Below are 27,289 nucleotides of genomic sequence, written 5' to 3'. Positions count from 1 at the left end.
GTTTGGCGAAAACGTAGCAGAAGCAACAATTGGTTGTGCTTTTATAACCACGGCCTCTGTGCGTCTCTAAGCACATCGAAGCTATGTGCAGCATATGGCACATGTGTTCATTCATCCATTGTGGAAGATAAAAAGAAAACACCTGTGGTTAAGACGGAGCACTTCGTAGGCTCTAAGGAAGAGACACTGGGGACCTCGGTTACCCGGCGCTTGCCTTTGACTCTCAATATATCAAAAACATGTTCAGGTCCAGCCCCGCAATTGCTTGCTCGTGCCGCTGCTGGTAGTTTTGGCCTACTCTTCCTATCCCGGTGAGGATTTATTTAGAAAGAGGTGAGAATACCGACACACTTCGCCGCAACACACTCGAGTCGCCTATGGGAAGTGGTCACATCTATGCACTGTGTGTGTGTGTATATATACATACCGGCTAGCGGGAATTTAATAAACCTTGCACTGTTGTGTCAAATAACGCGGAGCGGGATCGTATCGAACCGGAGACATTTGGTTCGCAAATCTGACTTGCCAACCATTACGCGCACACAAAAGCAGAAGCAGTGGCATTCGCTCCTCTAAACTGCACTCTGTAACCCTCCCCCCCCACACCCCCCCCCCCCCCCACTACTTCACTCGCATTTCATTTACAATGAAATGAAATAATTTTTCTCAGATCACCCCTCGTTGCACACCGAGCAAACGAAATCAGCACCACGTGCGTCGTGGATCGCTTCGCGTCCGCGCAGTGGCGCCATTCTACGCCAGAGCAGACAGTCACAATTGCAAACGTGCAGGTGGCAGATTACGGTCATTGGAATCACAACGCAATTGCAATTTCAGTCGGCGTTACTCTCGCAATTACCACTGACCCTCCAGGTCTGCACATCAGCCGTCGTTCAAATGACTTCGGGAATGCAATGCTACTTTTTGTCCTTTTTGAAAACTTGTTCAAAATACCATTAAAAGTTTTGCGATGTACATTATTGCAAGTTTAAACACACATCTGTATATGTGGAGAGTGCTGGACGCCATTAATATGAAATCGAGCACATACTCACGTACAGGATAGAACACAATCGCAATCGAATACACGTTAATACATACATCATTATTTTGCAGACTAAAACGACTTTTCTCGTGTACGACCGCATAGCTTTTTTTTTGGTTGCGGTTACGGCTGGGTGATATTTGCCCCGAAATTGAGTACAGGTGCATAGTTCCAGGAATTTAGTTTCTCGCAAAAAGCTCCGAGCACATGTCAGAGGGTGAGGGTGCTCACACGTGGTTTGCTCTGTTGAGCCGCATGGTTTGTCGGCACCTCCGACTGAACACGGTCGGCTGCGTATGGTGCGAACGAAGTCCAACGCACGTGCACGCGCTACTCGAAATGCAGTTGTCGTGCCTCTACTCTCCAACACACCGATGTGCTGAAGTAGTCACCAATTGGCACATCTTATTTACGCGACAACCCTTACTGATTGGCTGTGTCGGGTGGTGGCGGGTTTAACGACACATTTACATTCATGCGATCTAACCCCCACCACCCCCACCCACCCACCCACCACCACCACCCCCAAAATACCCTTTATTATGGATATATTCATACATTGAGGTGCAAGACACCAGCTAGAGGAGGGTGAAAATTTGCACCCTCCGCCTGATCGTGGATGATGGCATCACTTCCATTTAAAGCTTTCGTGACAGCAAGGATTCATCTTCTTTGGTTCTTTCGGTAAAGTCACGTAGAATGAGAATAAAATAATAAAATAAAACAATAAAATTCTCACGACGTTTCGTCCACAACACAAGCGGCCTTCTTCGGGTGAAGGAACAAAAAAACTGTCGAGACGACAGAGCTCTGTCGTCCCGACAGTTTTATTGTTTTACTTTATTATTTTATTCTCATTCTACGTGACTTTACCGAGAGAACCAAAGAAGAGGTATCACTTCTGTCAGCACCAGGACGATGCCGTTGTTACCCCACCGCAGGCCCCTTACCCCCACCCTACCTCGTGGAAACACATCGGACAGCGAGCTTATTTCGCTCGTGAACGAATAACAATGGCGTGATTTCAATCGTTGCGCTCTTAGCACTGTAATTATAGCGCGATCATTCTCAGTGATTCCCAGACAAGGGTGAGACTCGTCAACAGGGTTTTAAGATTTAAAATATTTGAAGAAAAAATAGAGAATCTTCTTAGTTGTATATTTAGGGGTACGTCCATAAATGACGTCACGCGATTTTGAACGATTTTTGACCACCCCCCCCCCCCCCCCCGGTCACACGGCGTCACAAAAAATCAGACCCCCACCTCAAATATGACATCACAAAGCTTTGCTCCCCCCCCCCCCAAACCATATTTCCATTTTGAAAATAAAACATGCTTCAAATCGCTTTAAACTATTGCCATTGTAGTGCGTATTTAATGTGGCGCTGCACTGTGATTTTGTAGGAGAAAACATTTATTAAAAAGTCTATTTAATTAAGTAGAGCGTGTTGTCTATATTTATTTAAAGTTGCGCATTTTCATGTTACGTCACGTTTCTCAACCCCCCCCCCCCTCCTCGTCACACATCGTCACAAATGTCTGACCCCCCCCCCCAGGTGCGTGACGTCATTTATGGACGGCCCCTTATGTATTTCTTACTTTATTCTATTTGTGCGTTCCTGAATATATGTAATCGTTCGGATCTCCAGTTGCCTCGGTCCAAAGTGGACTATGCCCCTTGCCAAATCCCGGCCAGCTGGCTCAAAAAACGAAATAAATCAAGAATAAACACGTGTCCCTATGATATTGCAACATGATATTACTATTTCGAGATTCTCTTAAAATGCGCTCATCGAGACACAAGACTCGGGTAACAAATTTACTCCTCTCCGTGCGGTTGATGATTAAGTCAGGCAGCAACTATAGTTTTACATGGGCGTGGTTGAACCCAGGTTCTTCACTGCATCAGGAGTGGCGGAGTTTGTCGGATTCTCTGTCTCTCCTCCCTGTGCCCAAACTCGTGTTCGATCTTCCTCCCTCCTTGCGCCCGACCACTGATATAAACTTCCCCCTGTGTACGTTAAGCAGTCCCCCTCTTTATCCTCCCTTCGTTCCTCCAACTCGCCTGTTCTCCATCGCCCATTCCCTTCCTCTTTCTGCCCCTCTTCCCCTCCACTCCATCCCGTACTTCCCAAATAGCCATTTCGTAACCTCCCGACGTGCCCTCTGTTAGGGTCATTCATTCCTCAGCCCATGCACACCCCTGCCATCTACATCACTCTATTTTGTACCGCATTTAAAACATCTAACGCGGCCTTGAGCAAAGGCACAATATTTATAAAATAAGATTTTAAAAAAAGGAGTGACGCCGTGGCGAGATGTTTGCTTCCTTGCTTGGGGGAAAATATAATTTATTGCATTTGAATATTCCTGCTGAGTCTCCAATATCTGCAGATGATGCAAATGTGATCTCTTGGAACGCAACCGCGGAAATTGCATTCAACTATTTGCATACGAAAAAAAAAGGCCCACAAAAGTTTTACATAAGCGCCCAATTTTAACCGCATCATGAGGCCATATTAAACAACACATGCGGGTGCAATAAATATGTCTACCCAGTAGGCACGCTCGGCACACTGGACAGACGACGTTGACAATTCATTGATTTCCTTTCATTGCACAATCTGAACAAATCACGTGCGGTTGCACAATATTTGCCCAATACTTTGCCATCGCACAACACAGCGGATTTTGGAGTGATCACGCTGCTTTCTACGTTCAGCCGTGGCAATGCAAGCACGTGGCTCCAAGGACAGCGGGCGCCTATCCATGTGTTTGGCGCTGCAATGAATGCGCGGTTGACGGCAAATGCGTCGCCCATCTCTGTGAACTCAGTACCGCATGTTTTATAAACCATGCACCTTCGGTGGGCTGCAGTAGTAACCAATTGGCGTTTTGTTTACGTGACGAATCCCTTACAAATTGGCTGTGTCGGGTGGTGGAGGGTTACAAAACATATATACATTCGTGATCTAACCCAAAAATCATTATTAATAATAAACGGTTGTTGTTTCATAATTTAGGTAACTCCCCACCCGCCCCCCCCCCCTAAAAAAAATGTAGAGCATGCACTCTAGGAACATTAACTGAGTTAAATAAAAAGTTCATTGAACTCGTAGGCTTTCGCAACTGATATTATAGTGTCTTAAGTTAATATTTCGGTCACATCACAATTCTGGCAACTGCCTGATGCGATGTTGGTTGTAATTACCAGCGAAACGTCGTTACCCAATTGTTAAATGTGGTGTCGATTTGGTTTCCAACACACTGCTGTGCTGAAGCAGTCACACATCGACGCGCGTATTCATCAATCACGTAACAACTTCATTTATTTGGCTGTGTCGGGTGGAGGAGGTCCACAACACAGATTTTACGAACTCGACCCGACTCCACGAAAACAATTGTGAGCACATTTCCAAAAGCCTTTGGCGTGCTCGTCACTTGCTATTTTCTGTGGCGGAAATCACCGCAGGAATTGCCGGGTAGCTCATGGCATTGAAACTGTAACAGCGCTCTCACGTGTGTTCTTGGGTTGCACCCACCGCGTATTCGTTCGGGTATTGAGGTCCGACGTTTCGGTATGACGTCCAACGCCAAACGATACGCTGGCTAACAACTCGACAGCACGTCGGAGAGCTGCGCGGTGCAACCGCCAAAAACCCAGTGGCATTCATCACCACTCCCCATAAAAAAATGACCCAGTGGCTAATGGGGCCAAACCGCTGAGTGGTGGCTATCTGACCCCTCTCAGAGGATGTAATATACACAGCGCTAAACGATGGTCGAATTTGCGCATTAGTCTGGATGATATACACGTGTAAATATGAGTGGCGTGTGCAGAATTGTGTAATTTCTATTGTTTTTTTTATTGTACATTGCTTTGGGACGTATGTTTTTTTTGTGAAAGGCGATATGTGAACTATATCTTTTTTATGGTAATTATTATATTCAACAATGTCACGGACAGACAAGATGAGTGGCAGATCTGTTGCGGATAGCAGCAATGTACACAACAAGAACATTCATAAGAATAGTTAGAGAAAGGGCTGGATGGCTGAAATGGCGAGAGATGGCTGTTGTGGTGTGCGATAAGAGGGTCCCAGTTTGGTTGAAGGGAAAAGTGTGTAGTGCAGGGGTGTCCAAACTATTTTTTTTCCCAAGGGCCACATACAGAAAAATAAACGAAGGACTGGGCCACTCACTAGACGTGAGGTATACTGCCTCACTTCTCATGCACTAATATTGGCAAAATCAATCAAATGCAGGTAAATTACGTTTGATAATAATTGAACATGTTTGAAGAAAAAAAGCCTCCATCATAGCTCTCCATTAGTAGATTTTCATTTCTTTTTTTACAAAAAGGTTGGCAGGTCATTCTCTCAGTGACAGCCTCAGATTGATTCTTAGGGTGCTGATCCCCCTTCATTGTCCTGTATGAAGGGAGAGACAAGAAGAGAAATAGGGGATGTGGATATTTCAAGCGTATTACACAAATAAATCATTGGGATTGTTAACACATCAACTAACGTTTGTTAAAAAATTGTCAACAACTTTAATTGACTGAATTTATTAAGTTATTGGACTTATTAGCAAATGAAAACGGTGTGTATATTTTTAACTTACCTGTAATGGGAAGAATGTTGCGCTCAGTGGGAGCAGTGATGCTGCGCTTTGGTGTGAAGGATAGCTGGCAGGTCAGGAGAAAGTTTGGTGGTTGAGATGCGAAGGACGTCACGGAGATGGCTGTCGGTCGTTCTGGTTCTCAGTCTGCTTTTGTTCAGCGTTAACGGAGAGAATGTCTGCTCACAGATGTATGTTGAGCCGAACAGACTCATCATTCGTTTTGCGTGGCGTCTCATCAGAGGAAACTTGGCCTTTTCCAAGCTCCGGTAGAAGTCAGGTAGGGAAAGAAGCTAATGCTGATTCTTCAGAGAATCATCACACTGAATTTCGATCAGTGCTAATTGCAGACTCTCCTCCACTTTTCGATTTAAAGCTTTCATGACTGCAATGATTCATCTTCTTTGGTTCTTTCGGTAAAGTCACGTAGAATGAGATATTGTGTTATTTTATTATATCAATTTATTATTTTATTCTCGGTCTCCTCCACTTCTTTTGCATCCATTGAAAGCGGAGCCGCAAACAATGTGATTTCCTTCTCAATGACAGAAAAATCTTGGAAGCGCTGACTGAATTCTGTCATGAGAGATGTGATCACAGACACATATTCTCCCATTTTTGCAGAGAGCTTGGCATTTGGAAATGCGCATTTGATTTCGGTCTGCGTGGGGAAGTGCGCTACATTGAAGTTGCACAGTTGTGACTCGAAGAGACGGAGCTTCGCACGGAATGCTTTCATGTGCGCATACAGCTGTGGTACCAGCTGCTCTTTGCCTTGTAGTCTCTTGTTCAGGGTGTTGAGATGATCAGTGAGATCAACTAAAAAGGCCAGGTCTGCCAACCATAAAGGGTCACTGATCTCATGGAGAGGTCTGCCCTTTTCTTTCAAAAACTTGTCGATATTTTATCTCAGGGAATGAAACCGCTGCAGCACAGAGCCGCGACTGAGCCAGCGCACTTCAGAATGGTAGTAGTAGGTCCCCGTATTCAGCATCGACATCAGAGAGGAACGCTTTAAATTCTCTGTGGTAAAGCCCTTGGGCCCGAATTATGTTGACAGTTTTCACAACTGTGTTCATCATATCGCCAAGCTAGATTATCTTGGCACAGAGGGCTTCTTGGTGGATGACACAGTGCATTTTGACAGCCTCACCTCCGCTCTCCCGCACCTTGGCACTCACCATAGAGGCCATTCCTTTGCGCTCGCCTGTCATTGCTGGAGCCCCATCCGTTGTAATTCCACACAGCTTGTCCCACTTAAGTCCAGCCTGGTCAATTGCATCTGACACAGCTTCAAAACATGTCCTTCCCAGTTGTTGACCCCTTTAGACTCCGAAGATCGAGCAGTTCCTCCGTAATGCAAAAATTATCATCAACTCCCCGCAAAAAAATTTACAGCCTTGCAGTGTCCGTGGCATCTGTGCTATCATCACATGCAATCGAGTAAAAATCGAAAGCATAAGCTTTATCTGACACTTGCTGTTTTAAGTTAGCCGACGAGTCTTCAATTCGCCGCACAACCGTATTTCTGGACACACTAACATCGTTGAAATCCTGCATTTTCTCCGGGCACATTATTCCCACGACTTTAGTGAGGCACTGTTTGATGAAGTCACCGTCTGGGAAAGGTTTCCCGTGTAGGGCAATGAGTTGAGCTACTTCATGACTGGCTATTGTTGCATTTTCTTGAGCTTTGTTAGCACGTTTAACACGCAGGCTTTGTTAGCACGTAAAAAAAAACCCTGCTGCTGCTGCGTTAGCAGGCTAGCTTGCCATTTGCTTTCTCTTTCCGCTCGGCACCAGTGTAGGAGGTGAATGTCTGATGTTTCGTTTCATAATGCCGTCGTACATTGTACTCTTTCATCACGGCAACACTCTCATTACAAATCAAACAAACACACTTCCCCTTGGTTTCTATGAAAAAATATTCATTTTTCTACCGAGTCTGAAATTGTCTGCACTCGCTTGCAATCTTGCGTCTTTTCGGTTCCGGCATTTCTGGTGACCCTGAGCAAATTTTTTCTTCGATTGCTTGCTTTGTGAAGACGCTGCCTTGTTCAAAACAATAGCGCCATCTAGTTTTTAAACTAAGAAGTGCAATACAGTGGGCCATAGTCCATTATATTTTTAGACTTTGATACCGGCCAATTACAAATGGATGGTGGGCCGCAGTTGGCCCGCGGGTTGTAGTTTGGACACCCCTGGTGTAGTCTATAGTAGTGTAGTATATAGTGTAGTGTATAGTACAAGACGGTGGTGAGGCCAGTGCTGTTACATGGGGCCGAGCGCTGGGGCACAAGAAAGAGGGAGGACCAAGCTATGGCAGTCACAGATATGAAGATTTTGCGGTGGATGTTTGGTTTAACAAGGGCAGATTTAGATTTAAAGCTTTCGTGACTGCAGGGATTCATATTCTTGGTTCTTTCGGTAAAGTCACGTAGAAGGGAAACAATAAAATAAAAATATATATAAAACAATAAAATTATCACGACAGCAAGAAAATTTGAAATTTGAATTTTCTTGCTGTGGTTTTCACACCTGATGATGATTGTTTGTGTTGCAGTCGAAACGTCGTGAGAATTGTATTGTTTTATATATTTTATTCTTATTTTATTGTTTCCCTTCTACGTGACTTTACCGAAAGAACCAAGAATAAGGAAGGGCAGGGTGAGAAATGAAGGAGTGAGAGGACGACTCAAGGTGGTAGAATTCACTGAGAAGATGAGAGAGAAAAGACTCTGGGTGTGGTTCGGTCATGTGGAGAGACAACAGGAAAACGATGTGGGTCAGAAGGTGCAAGTGATACAAGTGGAAGGAAAGAGATGAAGAGGAAGGCAGAAGAAGAGGTGGGGGGGGCGATGCGGTGCGGTCGGACAACGGTGGCCCGAGGAGAGGAAAGAGAGATGGTGCAGGACATGGGCGGCGTGGAGAAGGTTGGCAAGGACAGCGGACCCCAGATGAGTGGGACAAACACGTGGAAGAAGAAGATGAAGAGTTAGAGAGAGGCAAGTTGGATTATTATTTTTATCTGGACATGTAATGGGAAAACAAGAGACTGAATATGTTTTTTTACTGAGAAAAGTATAGGTACCACACAAAAGCTGGCGAAGACAGCAAATTACGTAGGTACATACGCAATTTGAACAATTGGATGCAATTGGGAGTGGTATATAATTCAATGTTTTCAAGCAATATCATGCACAGAGCTAAATGGAAGGACATTCATGGGTCGCCAACGTGTTTGAAATTGAACACGGGCGACATCGAGAGAGATACGTGTTTTCTATATATTATCATTTCTACAAGAACACGTGGTGTAATTTTGACATGCAATGATTGCTGGGAAACCATGGTAATGTTTTTGATGGTGAACGTTTCCTTCTGTGGTTACACGATCACTTGTGTGTGGCCTACACACGCATATCCTGACGGCTGCTGAAATGCCCCCCCCCCCCCGCAGCTTGAATTGGAAGTTTGTTGTTTCTTGTGCAACATATTCTACAAACTCTTTGGTTCTTTCGGTAAAGTCAAGTTTAGGTATCAATTAAATTAAATCACGACGCTTCCATCGCAACACAAGTGGCCGGCCTCATGTGGAAAAAATATAATCCAGCAGTGGAACTGTTAAAACCAGCGAGAGAGCTGTTACAACAAGCTTATATATGTGGCGATGGGCAAGCAAGCGCGGTCTGAGCTGGAAAGGAATTCCATCTTCATCGCCACATGTATAACCTCTTGTTGTAACAGCTCTCTCGCTGGTTCAACAAGTGTTGTAACAGCTCTCTCGCTGGTTCAACAAGTGTTGTAACAGCTCTCTTACTGGTTCAGCAAGTGTTGTAACAGCTCTCTCGCTGGTTCAACAAGTGTTGTAACAGCTCTCTCGCTGGTTCAACAAGTGTTGTAACAGCTCTCTCGCTGGTTCAGCAAGTGTTGTAACAGCTCTCTCGCTGGTTCAACAAGTGTTGTAACAGCTCTCTCGCTGGTTCAGCAAGTGTTGTAACAGCTCTCTCGCTGGTTCAACAAGTGTTGTAACAGCTCTCTCGCTGGTTCAGCAAGTGTTGTAACAGCTCTCTCGCTGGTTCAACAAGTGTTGTAACAGCTCTCTCGCTGGTTCAGCAAGTGTTGTAACAGCTCTCTCGCTGGTTCAACAAGTGTTGTAACAGCTCTCTCGCTGGTTCAGCAAGTGTTGTAACAGCTCTCTCGCTGGTTCAACAAGTGTTGTAACAGCTCTCTCGCTGGTTCAGCAAGTGTTGTAACAGCTCTCTCGCTGGTTCAACAAGTGTTGTAACAGCTCTCTCGCTGGTTCAGCAAGTGTTGTAACAGCTCTCTCGCTGGTTCAGCAAGTGTTGTAACAGCTCTCTCGCTGGTTCAACAAGTGTTGTAACAGCTCTCTCGCTGGTTCAGCAAGTGTTGTAACAGCTCTCTCGCAGGTTCAGCAAGTGTTGTAACAGCTCTCTCGCTGGTTCAACAAGTGTTGTAACAGCTCTCTCGCTGGTTCAACAAGTGTTGTAACAGCTCTCTCGCTGGTTCAGCAAGTGTTGTAACAGCTCTCTCGCTGGTTCAACAAGTGTTGTAACAGCTCTCTCGCTGGTTCAGCAAGTGTTGTAACAGCTCTCTCGCAGGTTCAGGAAGTTTTGTAACAGCTCTCTCGCTGGTTCAACAAGTGTTGTAACAGCTCTCTCGCTGGTTCAACAAGTGTTGTAACAGCTCTCTCGCTGGTTCAGCAAGTGTTGTAACAGCTCTCTCGCTGGTTCAACAAGTGTTGTAACAGCTCTCTCGCTGGTTCAACAAGTGTTGTAACGGCTCTCTCGCTGGTTCAATAAGTGTTGTAACAGCTCTCTCGCTGGTTCAACAAGTGTTGTAACAGCTCTCTCGCTGGTTCAACAAGTGTTGTAACAGCTCTCTCGCTGGTTCAGCAAGTGTTGTAACAGCTCTCTCGCTGGATCAGCAAGTGTTGTAACAGCTCTCGCTGGTTCAGCAGGTGTTGTAACAGCTCTCTCGCTGGTTCAACAAGTGTTGTAACAGCTCTCTCGCTGGTTCAGCAAGTGTTGTAACAGCTCTCTCGCTGGTTCAGCTGTTCCACTGCTGGGTTATATTTTTTTCCGCCTGAGGACGACCGCTTGTGTTGCGATCGAAACGTCGTGATTTATTTTATTTTATACCTATGTGACTTTACCGAAAGAACCAAAGAGTATGGATTCCTGCAGTCACGAAAGCTTCAAATCAAGATATTCTACAAAATAAACTATTGTCTGAAGGACCTCGACTCGGCGTTCAATTATTCTACCGACCCGCTTTCCACAAGTCGTTAAAATAAACCGTTCACGTTTTACTTTTTCAAACTTCCAACGTTGCGCGCGCGTTCTCTCGGTTTTACGGCGTCTTGAGATCACATTGAGAACATTTACTTTTGAAACATATAAAAAATTTATGAATCCAAAATCCCACAGTGTTGTGTTTAACTTCATCGTCACATCGCAAGTCATTATAATTGACGAGCCGTCGACCAACCATTGCAATTTACACTTTGAATGACCACTTTTGAGACCTGTGCTACATTAGGGAGATTTGCTTAATTCAAGGTCGTGCATTAACGCTTATCTATTACAAGCTGTTAGAGTGCTGTTTGTTGCTGGCCGCTTGATTTTGAATGCTACTTTGTTAATTCATTATAACAAATATATATTCTTCAGGTGGCGAGAAAATAAGAAGTCCGCTTCTGTTGCGATCGAAACGTCGTGGGTTTTCTGCTTTTAATTTGAATTTTAGTTTTCTATCTACGTAACTTCACGGAAAGAACCAAGAATGTGAATTCCTGCAATCACGAAAGTTTTAGGTCATGAAACAATTGACATTCATGCCGTCCCTATTTAACTCACTGGACACGTACACAGCCAAATTTGTCCAATCCACTCCCAGACGAGAGCCTCCCCACGCGCCTTGCGTGACCGTTGAGGAATAGATTTGACCATACTTCACCCACGCTGGTCAAAGGTGGTTTGGTGAAGGTGGTGGTGGTGGTGGGGGGGGGTGCAGATTAACCGTGGACTTTTTGCTGCACAAGCCCTCTACTGCCCACAACGCCTACCGCACCCGTCTCTGGAACATCGTGGTGGTTGCTTTTGTAAGCACGGCCCAGGCTCAACCCCTGCTTGGTTTATTACCACTGACTGAGATCGGGAACATTCCCCAGGTGCTTTGCTCACTTCAGCGACCATCACGATCAACCTTAAAGCCACCACGGCGCAATAATAGTACACTAATCCCGTTACGACGGTGCATTATTTGTCTTCTCATCATTGGCGAGATTTGATGATTGATGGCAGTCTCCAATCTAAATTTAGACCCATCGCGTGGAAGGGCTGACTCCGCGTGTACGGTCCCCAGGCGCAGACCTCATAGCCGGCGAGCGTCGGTCACTGAAGAGTCTGAATGAGGACGAAACTGGTCAAACAGTCGTCTATTACTGCATCGCTGCTGCTGCTGCTGCTGCCGTCAATCGGTGACATTGTTGTGATGGTAGCCTAAGACAAAGAAGACTATATGCTCCATTGCGCATGCTGTCCATGTCCCATTTGCATGTCCTCGATTGAATCGTATGGCGGCTATGCACGTGACTGCCTGAAATCCAGCGCGGTGGACGCAGCAGCGGGGGTTGGTGGATCACACACAGAGATGTTGTGAAACTCCTTTCCTGCGAACATCGATGAGGAGTCATACCGTGGCTTGCCAGGAGAAGGCGGTACGGCAGAGTTGTGGACTCCTGCCGTTCCGTCTGTACGGGGTAGAGCAAGTGTTCTTCACTCATTCTCACTTTCGCCAAAAATACATTGATTATTCAGTGCTGAGGACCGCCACACCATTTGAAACCATTGGGGGTTTGCCAGCAGCACGACGATGATGGGAGGTGATTCACTCTTCGCGTGTTGTCGGGGGCCGCACGTCAGGCGAGGCGCGAGAGGCCACCGGGGGGGGCTGCCAGCGAGCCTTGCAATGAAGACCACTGGGATAGAGCGTTTCGCCCTCGCACCGCGAGGGTTTTTCTCTGGCCGATCTGCTTCCCTGCCCACGCGTAAGCACTCAATAATTAGCCGATAACACCTTATAATAATAGAGGACCAGAGAGCTTGGGGAATTGTTGGCGGCTTTCCGCTCGCCCGTGCGTGGTTCCATCGCATGCTTCCGAGTCATTCTCAGCGAGCGAATGCTTTGCAGCGACGCGTTCCAAGTTGAAACTCTTCTTATTATTATTACGACAGTGCAAGCGAGACGTAAGGGGCCGTCCGTAAATGACGTCACGCACCTGGGGGGGGGGGTCAGACATTTGTGACGATGTGTGACAAGGGGGGGGGGGGGTTGAGAAATGTGACGTCACATCAAAATGCGCAACTTTAAATAAATATAGACAACACGTTCTACTTAATTAAATAGACTTTTTAATGTTTCCTCCTACAACATCAGAGTGCAGCGCCACATGAAATACGCACTACAATGGCAATATTTTAAAGCGATTTGAAAAATTTATTATTTTTGGGGGGGAGAGGGGGGCAGAGCTTTGTGACGTCATATTTGAGGGGGGGGGTCTGACGTTTTGTGACGCCGTGTGACGAAGGGGGGGGGGTCAAAAATCGTCCAAAATCGCGTGACGTCATTTATGGACGGCCCCTAATGAGACGCTCGGTGTTTAATTGGTGATTTGGTGGGCGTTTGTTCGTGAATGCAGGGCCCTGCTGTCGCTGTTGGGCTGTAGGGTTGCGTGGGGGGCGGCCGTGAGGGGGGGGGGGGGGTCCAGGACGATGCATCAGCCCCACGCGAGCCACAGCAGCGAGAAGCGGGTGCAGCATGCGCTGTCCAGGTGCTTGCAGGGCCTGCACGACCCGCAGAGGGCATTCCGTGGTACGCTCGCACATACTCACACACGCTCACTCACCACACTCACTCACGCTCACACACACTCACATTCTCACACACTCTCACACACACTCACACACACTCTCACACTCACACACACTCTCACACACACTCACGCTCACACACACTCACACACGCACTCACACACTCACGCTCACACACACACTCACACACACTCACTCACGCTCACACATACTCACACACGCTCACTCACACACGCACTAACAACAACAACCGCCATTCGCCACTAAGTGGCGGTGACGTCACCACGGCGCTTGTGCCAGACTATGTGCACCCTGAGGCCACGTGAAGTGTCGAACGCCCGTTGGCAGGAGGTCACGGGGCAGACCCAGGTGGTGCCACGGGTCGACTGACTGAGATGACTGGCTGATGCACCACCTGTGCCCCCTACTGTGCCAACCTGCTGTGCTTTAGCCACCCGGCGCTCCGCTCGTTGTTCTGAGCGCCGCTCCTCCGCCCTCCGTTGTTGTTGGAGGGCGACTGCCTCCAACTGCCCAGTAGCATCCTTCACGAGCCTCCTCCACAGAGGCCGATCTTGACACCGCTGGTACCAGTCATCGGCAAGTCCACTCAGCTCCACGTCCTCCTGTACCACGTCACTCCATCTCTTCTCTAGCCCGTGCCGCGCCCGCTTAGCCCCCTCAATCCGGCCGAACAAAAGCTGTTTCGGCATGCGGTGGCTGGGCATGCGGGCTACATGACCCAGCCATCGCAGCCTTGCTCGCCGGAGGAGCTCACCGATGGGAACTTGCTCAGATCTTTCAAGGATTTGTGAGCTCACACAATCCATGTCTGGTTAAACCCACTCACGCTCACACATACTCACACACGCTCTCACACACACTCGCTCACACACGCTCACACACACTCGCTCACACACACCTCACACACACACTCACACACACTCGGTCACACACACCTCACACACGCACTCACACACTCTCACACACGCTCACACACACTCGCTCACACACACACATCACACACACACGCACGCACACTCACACATGCTCTCACACACGCTCACACACACTCGCTCACACATACTCACACACACCTCACACACACTCACTCACGCTCACACATGCACTCTCACACACGCTCACACACACTCACTCACGCTCTCACACACACATGCTCACGCACACACACACTCACTCACACACACTCACTCACGCTCACACATACACACACTCACGCTCACACACACACATGCTCACGCACACACACACTCACAGACACTCACGCTCACACATACACTCACTCACACACACATGCTCACGCACACACACTCACTCACACTCGCTCACACATACACTCACTCACACACACACATGCTCACGCACACACACACACTCACGAAGATAGATGCGAAGATTCCCCCATGTAGCCTTCACAGATTGTTGGCGACTGGCGGCTGCTGGCAAAGGAGCACTGACGAAGGTCAACACGCGTGGCTAAAACCACGTCCGGCCGCCTTTGTCTTCCCACGGGCTCTATGCGCAATGCGGTGCACGCGTGGCGTGCTTTGCACGTGCAATTGCGGCGGTGACGTGCACGCACGCAACGCATGACGGGAGTCGTGCCCTGCCTGCCGTTTGTGAGCAGCACGTCTTTTGAGTGCGGCTCCTCGCAGCGAGTGACAAATCGCGCACGCAAGCGCATGCACGCACTTGTTTGTCAGGTCGATTAATTATCTGCCGCTTGCCCGACTATTCAGAGGTATTCCTCCCCCCCCCCCCCCACATCAATCATTCCGTTTTGTAATAGTTAGCAGAGAGCCAATGCGTGCATTCAAATGTACAATGCAGTGTCTCACATGCCACAAGGACAGGTGAGTTATGGGCGCGCTCTCGGCGCGCAATAAATCTGTTGCGACCCCGCCAAATTAACAGCAGCCAGGAGTACAAATTCACCGGCTTGAAAAATCGGTGCTTCCAATTGGTTTTGTAATTTGGGTCCGTAACCACGAGTTAATCAGCAGTGGCCATGTTACGACACAAAGCGTCCGCTTTGCTTCATGATGTCATCCCACCCGCACCGCTCCACGTTGAGCATGATGATGATGGTGATGTTGATTTTGACGATGATTGTATGCACGTACGCATGTGGCCAACCGTGCTAATCAGAGGTGTGATGGTGACGGTGCCGAGATGTTCACTAACTCGTCTGCGACACAGGAGGGTTCTCGGTTTCGTTACCGACCCTGACACCTGTATATTTGGAGCTTGCAAGTTCTCACCGTGGTCGCGTGGATATTTATCCGGGTACTCCGCGTTATAAATATGCGTTTCGAGTATTTGGCTGCTATTAAAAATAAAACCCACGTGATAAGCCATTTCGTTGAGCTACTGTTCTGAAAAAGAGCTATATAGCTCAGTGGACCTTACCTGGTAAAAAAAAATTGTATCGTTTTTAGTTTTAATCGAGAAGTGGTTTGACCATGGTCGATAATTAATAAGTGAACTGACTGAATTCATGATTGCTGAAGTCAACCGTTGCTTGATTGCGCTCGGTGAAAGATTATTCTTCTGCAAGATCACGATGATTATGGTTATGTTGATGATGATGGTAGTGTCGCTGATGATACTGATGATTATGATGCTGGTAATGGCAATATAACGATGAAAGTTATGTTATTGGTGATAACGATCATGATACGATGACGGTGGTGTTTAATGGTGGTGGTGTTAATGGTGATGATAAAGGTGGTGATAATGATGTTGATGGTTACAATGAATCTTCGATCATGATGATGATGGTAGTGATGATGATGATGATGATTGTGATGGAGATGACAATGATGATGATGACGGTGCCTTTGTTTATGTGCAGCCACCTTGGGCACAAACCGATTTTGCTTGGATGAGCTCGTGAGCAGGGATGAGGCAAATCATCCTGTTCTGCTGCAATGTATTCTGGATCGGGTTAACGAGGTGAGCAATAAACATCACTTGCACCACATCGAAAGGTCATATATCTGTTTTTGCATAGCACAAAATGGCAAAATGCATTTTTCAAAAATATGTAACCATTGGGAACATAATCATGGTGTCTGTGCAACCATGCTGTGTGTAATGATACGGGGTCATGGATGCATTTCCCTCGCCGATGAATACGGCTGCATGTTTTTTTTCTGTTGCAATGCGAACTGGCCACCTGGAGGTGATCTGGATATTCAGGTTATGTGCCAACGATTTGAGACTTTTAGGAAACTCGTGTGACAATAATAATAGGAGCACATTTGGTATCCGTGCCAGTCTTGTAGCGCAAAGCTGTAGCGCAAAGCTGTAGCGAAGGCGCCGCTTTGTTCCGGTTAGGGAGCGACGTTGCAATGTGGCTTTTACCCCTATTCAGTGACTTACGAGCAATTTGAATTTCGTAACTGAACGGTCGTGCATTTCCCGCACGATACAGAGGTTAATACTGTGGTAATATCACCACGATCACGCGCCGAATGCTCCACAGCAGACCGGAAAGATACCATGACATATTTTTTTAAAATACAAATGGGCCATATGCGCCGGTGTCATGGTTAAAATGTTGTGTCTTTATTCTGAAATGTACTTACATTGCTCAAGATAAATATCGAGACCGCACAGAAATACTGCGGTGGTTGTTGTATCATGCTTCCTTGGTTTTTGTTTTCTGCCTTATCTGCTTAGCAGCACCAAACTATATCTGGGTCAATACTGCATAACATTAGTGCTCAATGCTACCAACAACAACAACAACGTCAACAACACGTGCTGTGCATTGGCCCAATTGGGTGAATAAACATGTATCGTGTAGAGGAATGTCCCCCCCAGTCCCCCGACCCATTAATCTGCCATTGGCAGGACCATGTGAACGTGCACTCATTAGCATAACGTGCATCCGCATCCTGAGCACTGCGTCACTGCCAACCGTTCAGCCGTAATTATCCGCGAGTGAAAATATACACGGCGCATAGACAGCTCACAAACCCAACAGGCACACGCATGATTTACTCTTAATTGATCAATACCGCTGCTGTCAGTTGAGGACTCCATCATGGATGGGTTCACTAAAAGTCAGAGAGCTTCTTTAACTTGACCGTTTGAAAGAAGCGTTGTTGTTTTTTATCGATTAGCCCTGCACCCTTATATATTAAAAAAAAACGCTTCGCGTTCCGTTGCACATTTTTTTGCACTATAAGCTTGTAAACCGCAACTGATGTGATAACGCCCAAGGCGGTGGGGATCACGTCATGAATGATATCACTTCACGGTCACAAAACCATGGGGGGAAAATAAGTGCAGATGGCAACAGCTAGATGATTAAATAATGCACAGTATTTACTAATGCTAGATTCAGGTACCCACTGGTTAAATGTATTTCATATGTTCATAACAGCCCATGAAATCAGATAAGAAAAACATTAGTGATGTCGTTTTAATTGATACCCCCAAGCAATATCTCAATACAAGCATAAACGTGTTTTTTTTCGATTGGGTTTTATGTATATAGTGGATACATGCACATCCCTTTTTCAAGTCACTGCTGGGTGATGGTCTTCACACATAACTTATGGGGATAATGACCATAATGGAAAAAAAGGAATAGGCTTTACCCCTTCCGGCAATAATACAGGTGTTAAGATGTTCAAACACCAAATAGACACCTATTGCAATATTCCCATAGAATTGAGACCATACCTCACCACGGTGGTCGATGTGGATTAGGCTGAAGGTGGGCGAGCAGAAGTTGTAGCTCCATTGCCCTTAGTTGGGCCACCACTCAGCCCCACTGACTATAGCTACCCTGCTGTGTACTCACCCATCTAAGCTTATTACAATCAATCTAGCAAAAATAAAACGGCTCTATGCTGAATTTGTCATGACAAATTCCGATCTTAGAGCCTGCTGTGTGGTCGCCCATCCAAGTACCGCACGGACTCAACTCTGCTTAGTCTCTGAGATCCGAGAGTTCCGTTGCATTCTGGGTGTCTTGGTCGTGAGTGTTTTCGACGTTTTTATTTTCGAAGTCCAAATATTCGCCCCGTAAATTTGTCAATGTCGTACTTGTACCACGATTACTATGTCGGCACACAATAGACTTGTGACTGAAATGACTCATACCCGATTCCAAATACTGTACTCAACGTTTAATCGATGGATCGATGAGCAAAGGGCTGCAGGGTTGGTTCCTCTTCAATCCAGATGACTTGGTGGACTGGTTGCAAAACCGTGTGCAGGCTGTGTCCGATGAACCAGCTTATTACGATCAATCTAGCAACGTAAAAAAAAGGTATCATGCTGAATTTTCTTCATAATTTCTTGACCACGGTGGATTGCTGCCTTGTCACCAATGCCACGCTGTGTGGCCGAATAACACCACACGCTTGCCCTCCCTGCAGAATAGGATTTTTGTTATAACAGTCGGTGGGAATAAAATGCAGGAAAAGATTGTCCGACTGACAGCGGCTACAAAAAAAAACACTCCATCGGCACACAGCGTGTCAGAATAAGCTTTTGTTTTCTCTCCGCGAACTTAACATTGTGTCGGATAATAATACTGCAGATGAACGATTTAACGTAACTTTTGTAGTTCTTCTTTGAGCGATAGAGTGCTGCGTGGTCAGTTATGAGTCACCTGAGCTCAGCATCCTTCTGGGGTCGATACAATTCCTATCACGTAAAAAAAAAAGTCAACAATGGTCATCTATGGATATACTGGCACTCTCGCCCCCATCCCCAATGGATGTACCGAACTCTCCACCCCCCACCATAGGAATGTGGAATGTCCACCACTGGCTCAGGTCTCTGAACACGAGATGAGCCACTTTCTCAATTCCTGCTTGAGCAGGAAATCACTTATAGCTCAGTGGGCCTTACCTGGTAAAATACAAATACATGCTTTGCCTTGCAAACGTAATCGATGAAAGTCGGCAGAGAAGATCTGATTCTGTGATGACAGCCTTCCCCATCCGATCTATTCGGGTTGGAATTGTGGTCCGCTCAAGCCTATGTGATATGGTCTCCAGCAATAAAGACCCGAATCATTCACGCTCATCGTATTAATATCCCAAACGGGTTCATGACGATGCTGCGTTGGCAGTCGTGCACAAGCACAATTAACAACAATAAAGCTAAATACACTCGTCAACAACACTGCAATGACCATTGCCCTGAAACGTTGCCGATATTTTATTTTATTTACGGCCACAGTGTTGTCGATGAGTGTGTTGCGTTTGTTTTGCTATTAATATTCCAGACATTTATCAGTTATTTATCACATTTTCTCAGCAGCTCTCCTGCGATATTTATCACCTGATGACGATTGCTTGCGTTGAGATCGAAACGTCGTGATATTTTTATTATTTTTTCTTCTATCTACGTGACTTTACCGAAAGACCCAAAGAATATTTATCAGTTGTTTGGTGGTTTGATTGGTTGGTTTGCAAAATTAATATTTGGTGCCTTGGATACTAAGACAATGAGCACACACCGCTCATAGAACCGGCACACCAGCGAGTGTACGTGTAGCACAGAGTCAAATCTTATCCTTCGTCTTGTCTCCTATCCAATCTTTTTCCAATATTCTGCACAGGCCACCGCTTCTGGTGTTTGGCATTGCCAAATCTTGAGGAGTAGCATTGTGGCGCTGCGGGGAATCTCAGGAGATGATCCGTGTGGTTTGCTTCTCCTGACATGCACACTGTTCAGATGTGCAGAAGCTACTCCCCCCCCTCCTCCCCTCCCATGATTTCACGAGAGAGTTCCATCTGCCGAGGTCAACTCTCTTCGTGTTTGCGTCCGTGGATGGAATTCCTTTCCAGCTCAGACCCCGCTTGCTTGCCCATCACCGCATATATAACCTCCTTGTTGTAGCAGCTCTCTCGCTGGTTCAGCAGTTCCACTGTTGGATTATAGTTTTTTTTTTATTTTATTTTATACCTACGTATTTGGAATTGGAGCCCAGATGCGAGCTTCTCACTGCGGGGGGGGGGGGAGGTGATTCCTTGCCGCCTCCATTCAGCAGCAGCTTTTTCAGAGTCAAATGCGAGTCGGTGACCCGGCGTGACCCCCTGCTGGAACCGCAGACTTCCCAATAACAACGCCGAGGCACGGTGGTTCGCGCAGCCGACTCGCCCGGCTCTCCGTTGAGCCCATGGCAGTGATAACGTCCGCTAACCACAGTGCAGACTTGGGCGAACAGGTTAATGGCGCGCCTCTGCCGCCGTTGATTCATCAATTTATAAACGCAGCGTCCTTCGAGTGATTAGATCACGAAAGTGGCTGAAATAAACCGGGGTTCGTTTTTTTCAGCCAGTGAAGCCTGCCGTTGCGCAGCAGATGATTTTAATCGTTTACGAATTTTAACGACCCCCCCCCCCAAAGGCAGACGATCGCAATCGTAAAGGCAATAAAGAATGGATCACTGCAAAATAAATCAACCGTAACTTATCTTACACCATCTTGCCCATTTATGAATCGTCGACCTGTCTCTCTGTACGCCAATAAGCTTTGCGTACATTGCCGGCCGTGCTTACATTGTGCGTGTATTATCGCTTCTTAAAATACACTATTGTAATATCCCACCCCCATCCTGGCCAGTGGCTGGGAGAGACGATGAGAGACGATGAGAGATGAGGAGGTTCTCTAGCCCTGCAAATACCGCGTCAGTATATATGTTTTGAACATTCCATGTCACATTTCCCTTGACGTATAATCCGTATTGCCTGCTTGGCTTCGGTGCATTTTCCCCGTATTTACCCCTCTCCCATAAAACAACCCTGCCTTTAAAGAAATAAAATATAAAATTAATCAGCAACTTTTCGGGTAACTTGCTCTTCTTCGTAGCACATTTGTTTTGAGTATTTGTTAATTGTGCTTGTGCATCGCTGCCAACGCAGCATCACCAACTGTCTCTACATATACACAATATATATTATGGTTCTGAATCATTTCACATATTTTCATTACTATTTTTATTTTACCAGGTTAGTCCCAATGAGCTAAATATAGCTATTTTTCAGAAGCGACCTGGCCACAAATGATAGCTCAACGAAGTGACTTATCACGTGAACAATTTTAGCGACCAAATACTCTAAACGCACGTTTCTATAAAATGCGGAGGGAAAAACCGGAGTTACGCGGAGAAAAATCCACGCGACCACGGTGAGAAGAGATACGCAAATATACAGCAGCAGGTGTCAGGGTCGCGATCGAATCCACGACCTCCTGTATACTGGGCGAGGGAATTAATATCTCACCACCGCGGTGCCCAATTGCTCATCGGGTGTTTTCAAGTGACCCATACAAAGACGACACAACATGGATTATCGTGATGCACAATTTGAGTGCTTAGTTAATAGGATGAAATAACGCACTGTAATCAGGCATGCCCCCTCACGAAAGACATTCCTTCATTAATGCTCACTTACAATGTGCAGCGGTGGTTGCTGAGTGGCGCTGCATTGGTTTTTGCCCTGCACCCAGTGACCTCAGTTAGATTCCCCCTGGCTAAGGCTAATATCGGTGGTGGGTGATATCCGAACAAGTCCTGGGGCCTCCCCTTTACCAATTTGCACTGACTGGCCAGTGTGATGAAGTTATGGCCAAACGGCAATGGATTTATTCAACATGTAGGCTTTCACGACCAATAAATATATTTTATTCTATATAATAACTAGCTTGTTAGCCCGTCCTAGGACGGAAGCTGTAATATGGCAGTGGTTAAATTTTGATTTAAAGCTTTCGTGAATGCAGGGATTCATATTCTTGGTTCTTTCGGTAATGTCACGTAGAAGGGAAACAAAATAATACAAATATAAAACAATAAAATTCTCACGACGTTTCGACTGCAACACAAGCAAGCATCATCAGGTGTGAAAACCACAGCAGCTGCGGGATCTGGCGGAGGGTAGACACGTTGGTGGTGGTGGATTCGACAGCATTGGCCGTAATCACATCTCCCACCACTCTACCCAACATGTAAATACAAAGACAAAGATCCTCCGTATAGCCTTAACAGACTTTTGGAGCAAGTACTATTAGCGATCACCTATGAAGGCTGCCTGGTCATTTGAGGCTGAGTCGACCTGGGAATGCCCAAGACCGGTTCAGATCATTATAATTATCTAGTAGAAAACTTTTTATTGGGGCTAGCATGCTATCTGTGAAAAAGTGATCAGGATAAGCGTCGCATTCAGACCTGAATGGAGTTCAAAGAAATCGCAAACACCTCGTGAAAGACCCAACGGCAGAAGATCCCCGGTGTTGATCTTCCACAAAGCTCATGGTCCACCCCTGAAACAGCTTCCGCACAAACAATGGCAGAATGCGGATACCTGATGCACAAATGGAAAATGGAAAACTCTCCAATGCGCGACTGTGATCATCCAGAACGGACCGTATCGCTGTTTAACGACGCAATGGCGAATCCACAAAGACGAAGGAGACGTCGCAGCGGAGCGAACTCCGCTGCTCCTGCCGCGGCTTACCTGGCTTGACCACCTGCATGTGAAATAGTAGTTGTTACTGTGCCATCTATGTGAGCCGTGACGTGCGGCCATTTTATCTCTCGTTTGCAGGTGGAGAAAAACTGCGACTACGAACAATTTGCTCCGCTGGCCATTTTGTTCCACGCGGCCGTGATTCAAGTGAGTGCAAATGTGACGGCGGCGCGCCAGTGATAGAGGCACACGCCTTTCGCCGATCCTCTGCAAGAATCGCCCTGCTATTTCGAGTGCAATTTCGTGGGACCGTGTTGGCAGATGGTGCAAACACATTGTAAACGCATTCTGAATTGTGTCTAAACGCAGCCTAAACGACCTTATCGCTTAAACACAAATAGGCTGATGTTGTACGGCCAGTGGAATTTCTTCTATACGCTGAAGAGGGGTGATATTACGAATCTTATTTCCGTATTCACACACGCGCGTGTGCAGTGGCCCTTTGTCAATCCATTGCCATGCGAGTCACGGGGTTTATTTGACCATACTTCATGACCGCTGGTTAGCGCGGGTTGAAGGTTATTTTATTTTATTTCGATTAACAGAGTATTCGCATTTCTACATCTTGCGTATTAATGAAACAACAATAATTATGAACATAGTTAAATAATCCACATATATCAATCCACTACTGATTGAATGAAGGCTGTGCTCACGCCATGTTGATCATGGTTTTTTTTTTATTACCAGCATGGTGAAGTATGGTGAAATGACCCCATGACCAACACAGCATGTACGGGCAGCCCTCCATCGAGCAGCAGATTGACAGAGGGTCGTACATTATTAATCAAACCATTTTATTATTACAGTATTTGAGTATTTGCATCTTACGTGAATGCAATTTTAACAGGTAAAGCCCACTGTGCTGTGAACGCTTTTTCAGAGGTGACCTGGCTACAAGTGATCGCTTATCGATGTGGCTTATATCATCCACATGTGGGAATGTATAGTAGGAACCAAATAATCTAAACGCAATTTCTAATCGTTGAGGGCAGAAACAAGAGGACCCAGAGAGGAAAAGCCACGTGACCACGTGGAGAAAGATCACGCAAACTCCAAATATGCAGGGATCGTCAGGGTTGGAAGCGAACCCACGACCTCCTACATAACATCTCTCTTGCCTGCTCATTAAAAAACATGAACAAACCTCGTGGGAAATGCATCATATTCTCAAAGGCATAATTCATTTGATTTGACATACTCAAGTAAATATCACACAGTAATTATTCGTTTGATTAGCGGATCAGTGGCACATGTTGTGGAGATCGGGGGTGGGGGGGGGGTAAGTGCAGCGTGTAGAGATGATGTAGAGATACGTGGGAATATTTCTTCAACTTGCAGAGCGTTGAGTACGCCTGTCGGAAGTTGTGCAGCGAGTAGGCGTCCACCATTATCGTACAGAGTTTGAGGGTTCTTCATAAATACGAGGAATCTGGTTTCCTCTAGAATCCTGAATATGACTGTGTCAATCTGCCTAACTTTATTAACATCATGGTTCAAGACTTGAGAACTCAGTGAGGCTTTCCTGGCTAAATAACGGACCTCGTATTTCCTGTGACATTCCACATCGTCGTCTACCCAATGTCTCCCCCACCATCGTGTCATTGTTGTCTGCGACATGGCAGTTCTTTTTATCGACGACTGACATTGGCCCAATGACCTTGCCCGCTGCTGCCCCCCCCCCCCCTTTGCTCAGGCCTCCCACTTACCCAAAAGCGTCAATCTGTTGCACCAGTTCCGTCCCGTGCTCCGCCGCATTCTGTCCTGGCCGGTGCCGCACTGCTCCATGGCCCAGGACCTGCTCTCCGTCCTCGATACGGAGCTCCGTGCTCCAGGTGAGGCCGTGTCGTTTTGAGCGGAAGATAGCCGCAGGCCTCCTTTGACATCATCGAGGCTCAGAGTTGTGGCGGAGGGAAGACAATTTTTAATAAACTCGTGCATATTTGTCTCGGTTGACTGGCATGGCTCTGCGTGTGTAAAACTAGGTCTGTAGTCAAGGCACTGAGTTCAGTGAGCTCCCACCAAAAGTGCAACGATATTCTCAAGATTAAAAATGCGATTATGGCCTCCGCTAGGTTGTCAATGGCTGCCAAAAAAAAATCACAATCATTTGTTTTCATGATTCTTAAAGCTCTTATGTAACAACTCACGAGCCCGATACAGCCAGTCGCACTTTCCAGTTGGAGGATCTCCCGTCGCAAGAAGCGGACGCGACGCGACTAAGCTGCGTTCCGGAGGAGGGGGGATATAGTGGGTCAACGGGGTAGGCTCCACTCAAAAAAACACCATCGTCTTGAGTTTGCTTCTGTCCGTAATTTGTCGAAATTCTAGCTCTGGGAATAAAAGAAATAACCGTTTGACTGTCGTGCGATGAAACCATTACTGTAATAGTGTGGCTGGGAAAGTGCTGCCGCCTTAAGTGTAGGTCAGAGGTCACTCGGTGAAGGGATTTCAGAAGTGGTTCTGTTGTATCCGCTTCCATGGGCCATTCTTTAATGCAGGGGGTTGCACCGGCCTGGGAGAGTTCCAAATGCATCCTCCATTTCATGCCGAGACAGAGAGAGAGAGAGACGGAGTAACCCCGAGTTTGAGATTACTGCTTGCAATTGGAGCAATTGGTCTCTTCCACAGCAATATGGAATTGCCATCATCAAGTCAGGGCAATACACGTGTTTAGTTGGAAGGGACATTATAATTTGACCCAATGTAATATTAAGTACGAATGTACTTGCCTTGGGATTGGTATTCTTAGTGCCAGTTGTACACTTAATTTAATGTTTTGAGTTTTAGCATTATACATTTTTTGTGCGGTTATTGTAGATTCGTAAATTGTATTAAATACTTTTAACTAGATATTCATTTGATAACCTCCATTCATGCACATGAATGGAGTTGATCGAACAGATTCGTTGGAATAATTCATTTTAGGCCGCTGTGTACAAGCTGAAATTGTGTGATTATCTGTCTCACCACAATGCTGGGTAAATGTAAATAGAAGCCACATCAAAGGTCAGCCTAATGATGTTGTTGCCCAGACCATTTGGAATGTATATACTCATGCAATTTGTACTCTCATGCTTTATTTATATTTATCTATACTTATTTATCTATCAGTGACTTGCTTATATTTCTCTATCTTATTCTCGTATTCTGTATTGTAATTGTTAATGTAACTCGCTCACCCCCCTGCCTCCCCCCCCCCCCCCCCCGCCCGTACTGGACATCTGTGAAAAGAGTTTCATAGCTCATCAGATTTCTCCTCCAGTATAAATCAAGATGATGATTTTGACTATGCAGTGAATGAAAATCAATTGTAAAAGTTTCAACTCTATTTAAAATATAATAAATGTGGTTCCTTTTCAAAACGCATTAGTAGTTTGCACGTGTCATGCAATTTCATGCGTTTTGAGTGTGGGTCATTGTAACCAAGCCACCTGCTGAGTTTACATTACAATTATTCCATCTATAATATATTTCGTGCAAATAAAAGTATGCCTGTCTGTACTCTTTGGTTCTATTCGGTAAAGTCACGTAGGTAAAAAATAAAACAACAAAAATCACGACGTTGTTTCACTTTTTACCGACGTGACTTTACCGAATAGAAGCAAAGAGTATGGATCCTTGCAGTCATGAAAGCTTCAAATCTAGAATATGCCTGCTCCGAATACAAATCCATACCGTTAAAACTATCACCACCAAACTTGTCAGAGTTACCTTTTAAAACCCCGCGGAAAACCTGAGCTACATGGCGAGCCAACATTTGATATAGGGGGGGCCTGGAGCCCCCCAAACAGCACCCCCACACGCTCCCAGTGGTGTAACCATCCCTAACCCAGCACATATTAACCCGGCACTGCATATCTCACGGTTACATCATGAACCCCCTCCTCATCATCATCAAGTGAATCTAACATTTGACGTTGTTAGATTTTGCATCACCCAAAACACCCACGTTGTGACGATTCCAATGAACTCGCCGCAGTCTTGCCGTGGCAAGAGGAACAACGCGACAATCGATCACGCACCAAGACGAATCCTCGCTTTATTGTATTGTAACCCCATTGTGGGCACGTTGACCCCATGGCACAGCAAAATTTGAACAATTGCTGTAACGCCACTGAGCCCCCTCCTTCTGAAGACAGTGTTGGAGCCACTACTCTACATTTCCTGCTAGTATTAAATATAACTAGCAGGAACTCGCAGAAATTCCGTG

General features: G+C 46.2%; 1 protein-coding gene across 1 annotated transcript in view; it reads left to right on the top strand.

Moving 5' to 3' along the window:
- Nucleotides 1–13,447: 13,447 nt before the first annotated feature.
- Nucleotides 13,448–27,289, top strand: part of LOC116949705 (phosphoinositide 3-kinase regulatory subunit 5-like) — a 53,972-nt gene continuing 40,130 nt past the window's right edge. Inside the window, exons 1-4 of the mRNA XM_032967314.2 lie at nt 13,448–13,562; nt 16,434–16,534; nt 23,155–23,223; nt 24,773–24,911. Coding sequence (XP_032823205.1) covers nt 13,463–13,562; nt 16,434–16,534; nt 23,155–23,223; nt 24,773–24,911 — 409 coding nt within the window. The 5' untranslated portion in view covers nt 13,448–13,462. The remainder of the gene's footprint in view (nt 13,563–16,433; nt 16,535–23,154; nt 23,224–24,772; nt 24,912–27,289) is intronic.

The sequence above is a fragment of the Petromyzon marinus genome, chromosome 37, assembly GCF_048934315.1.
Source record: "Petromyzon marinus isolate PM22_M1 ecotype Great Lakes invasive population chromosome 37, UKy_Petmar_22M1.pri1.0, whole genome shotgun sequence".
NCBI classification, from domain to species: Eukaryota; Metazoa; Chordata; class Hyperoartia; order Petromyzontiformes; family Petromyzontidae; genus Petromyzon; species Petromyzon marinus.
The sequence above is the reverse complement of the archived record's forward strand: the minus strand, read 5'-3'. Positions and strand labels throughout refer to the sequence as shown.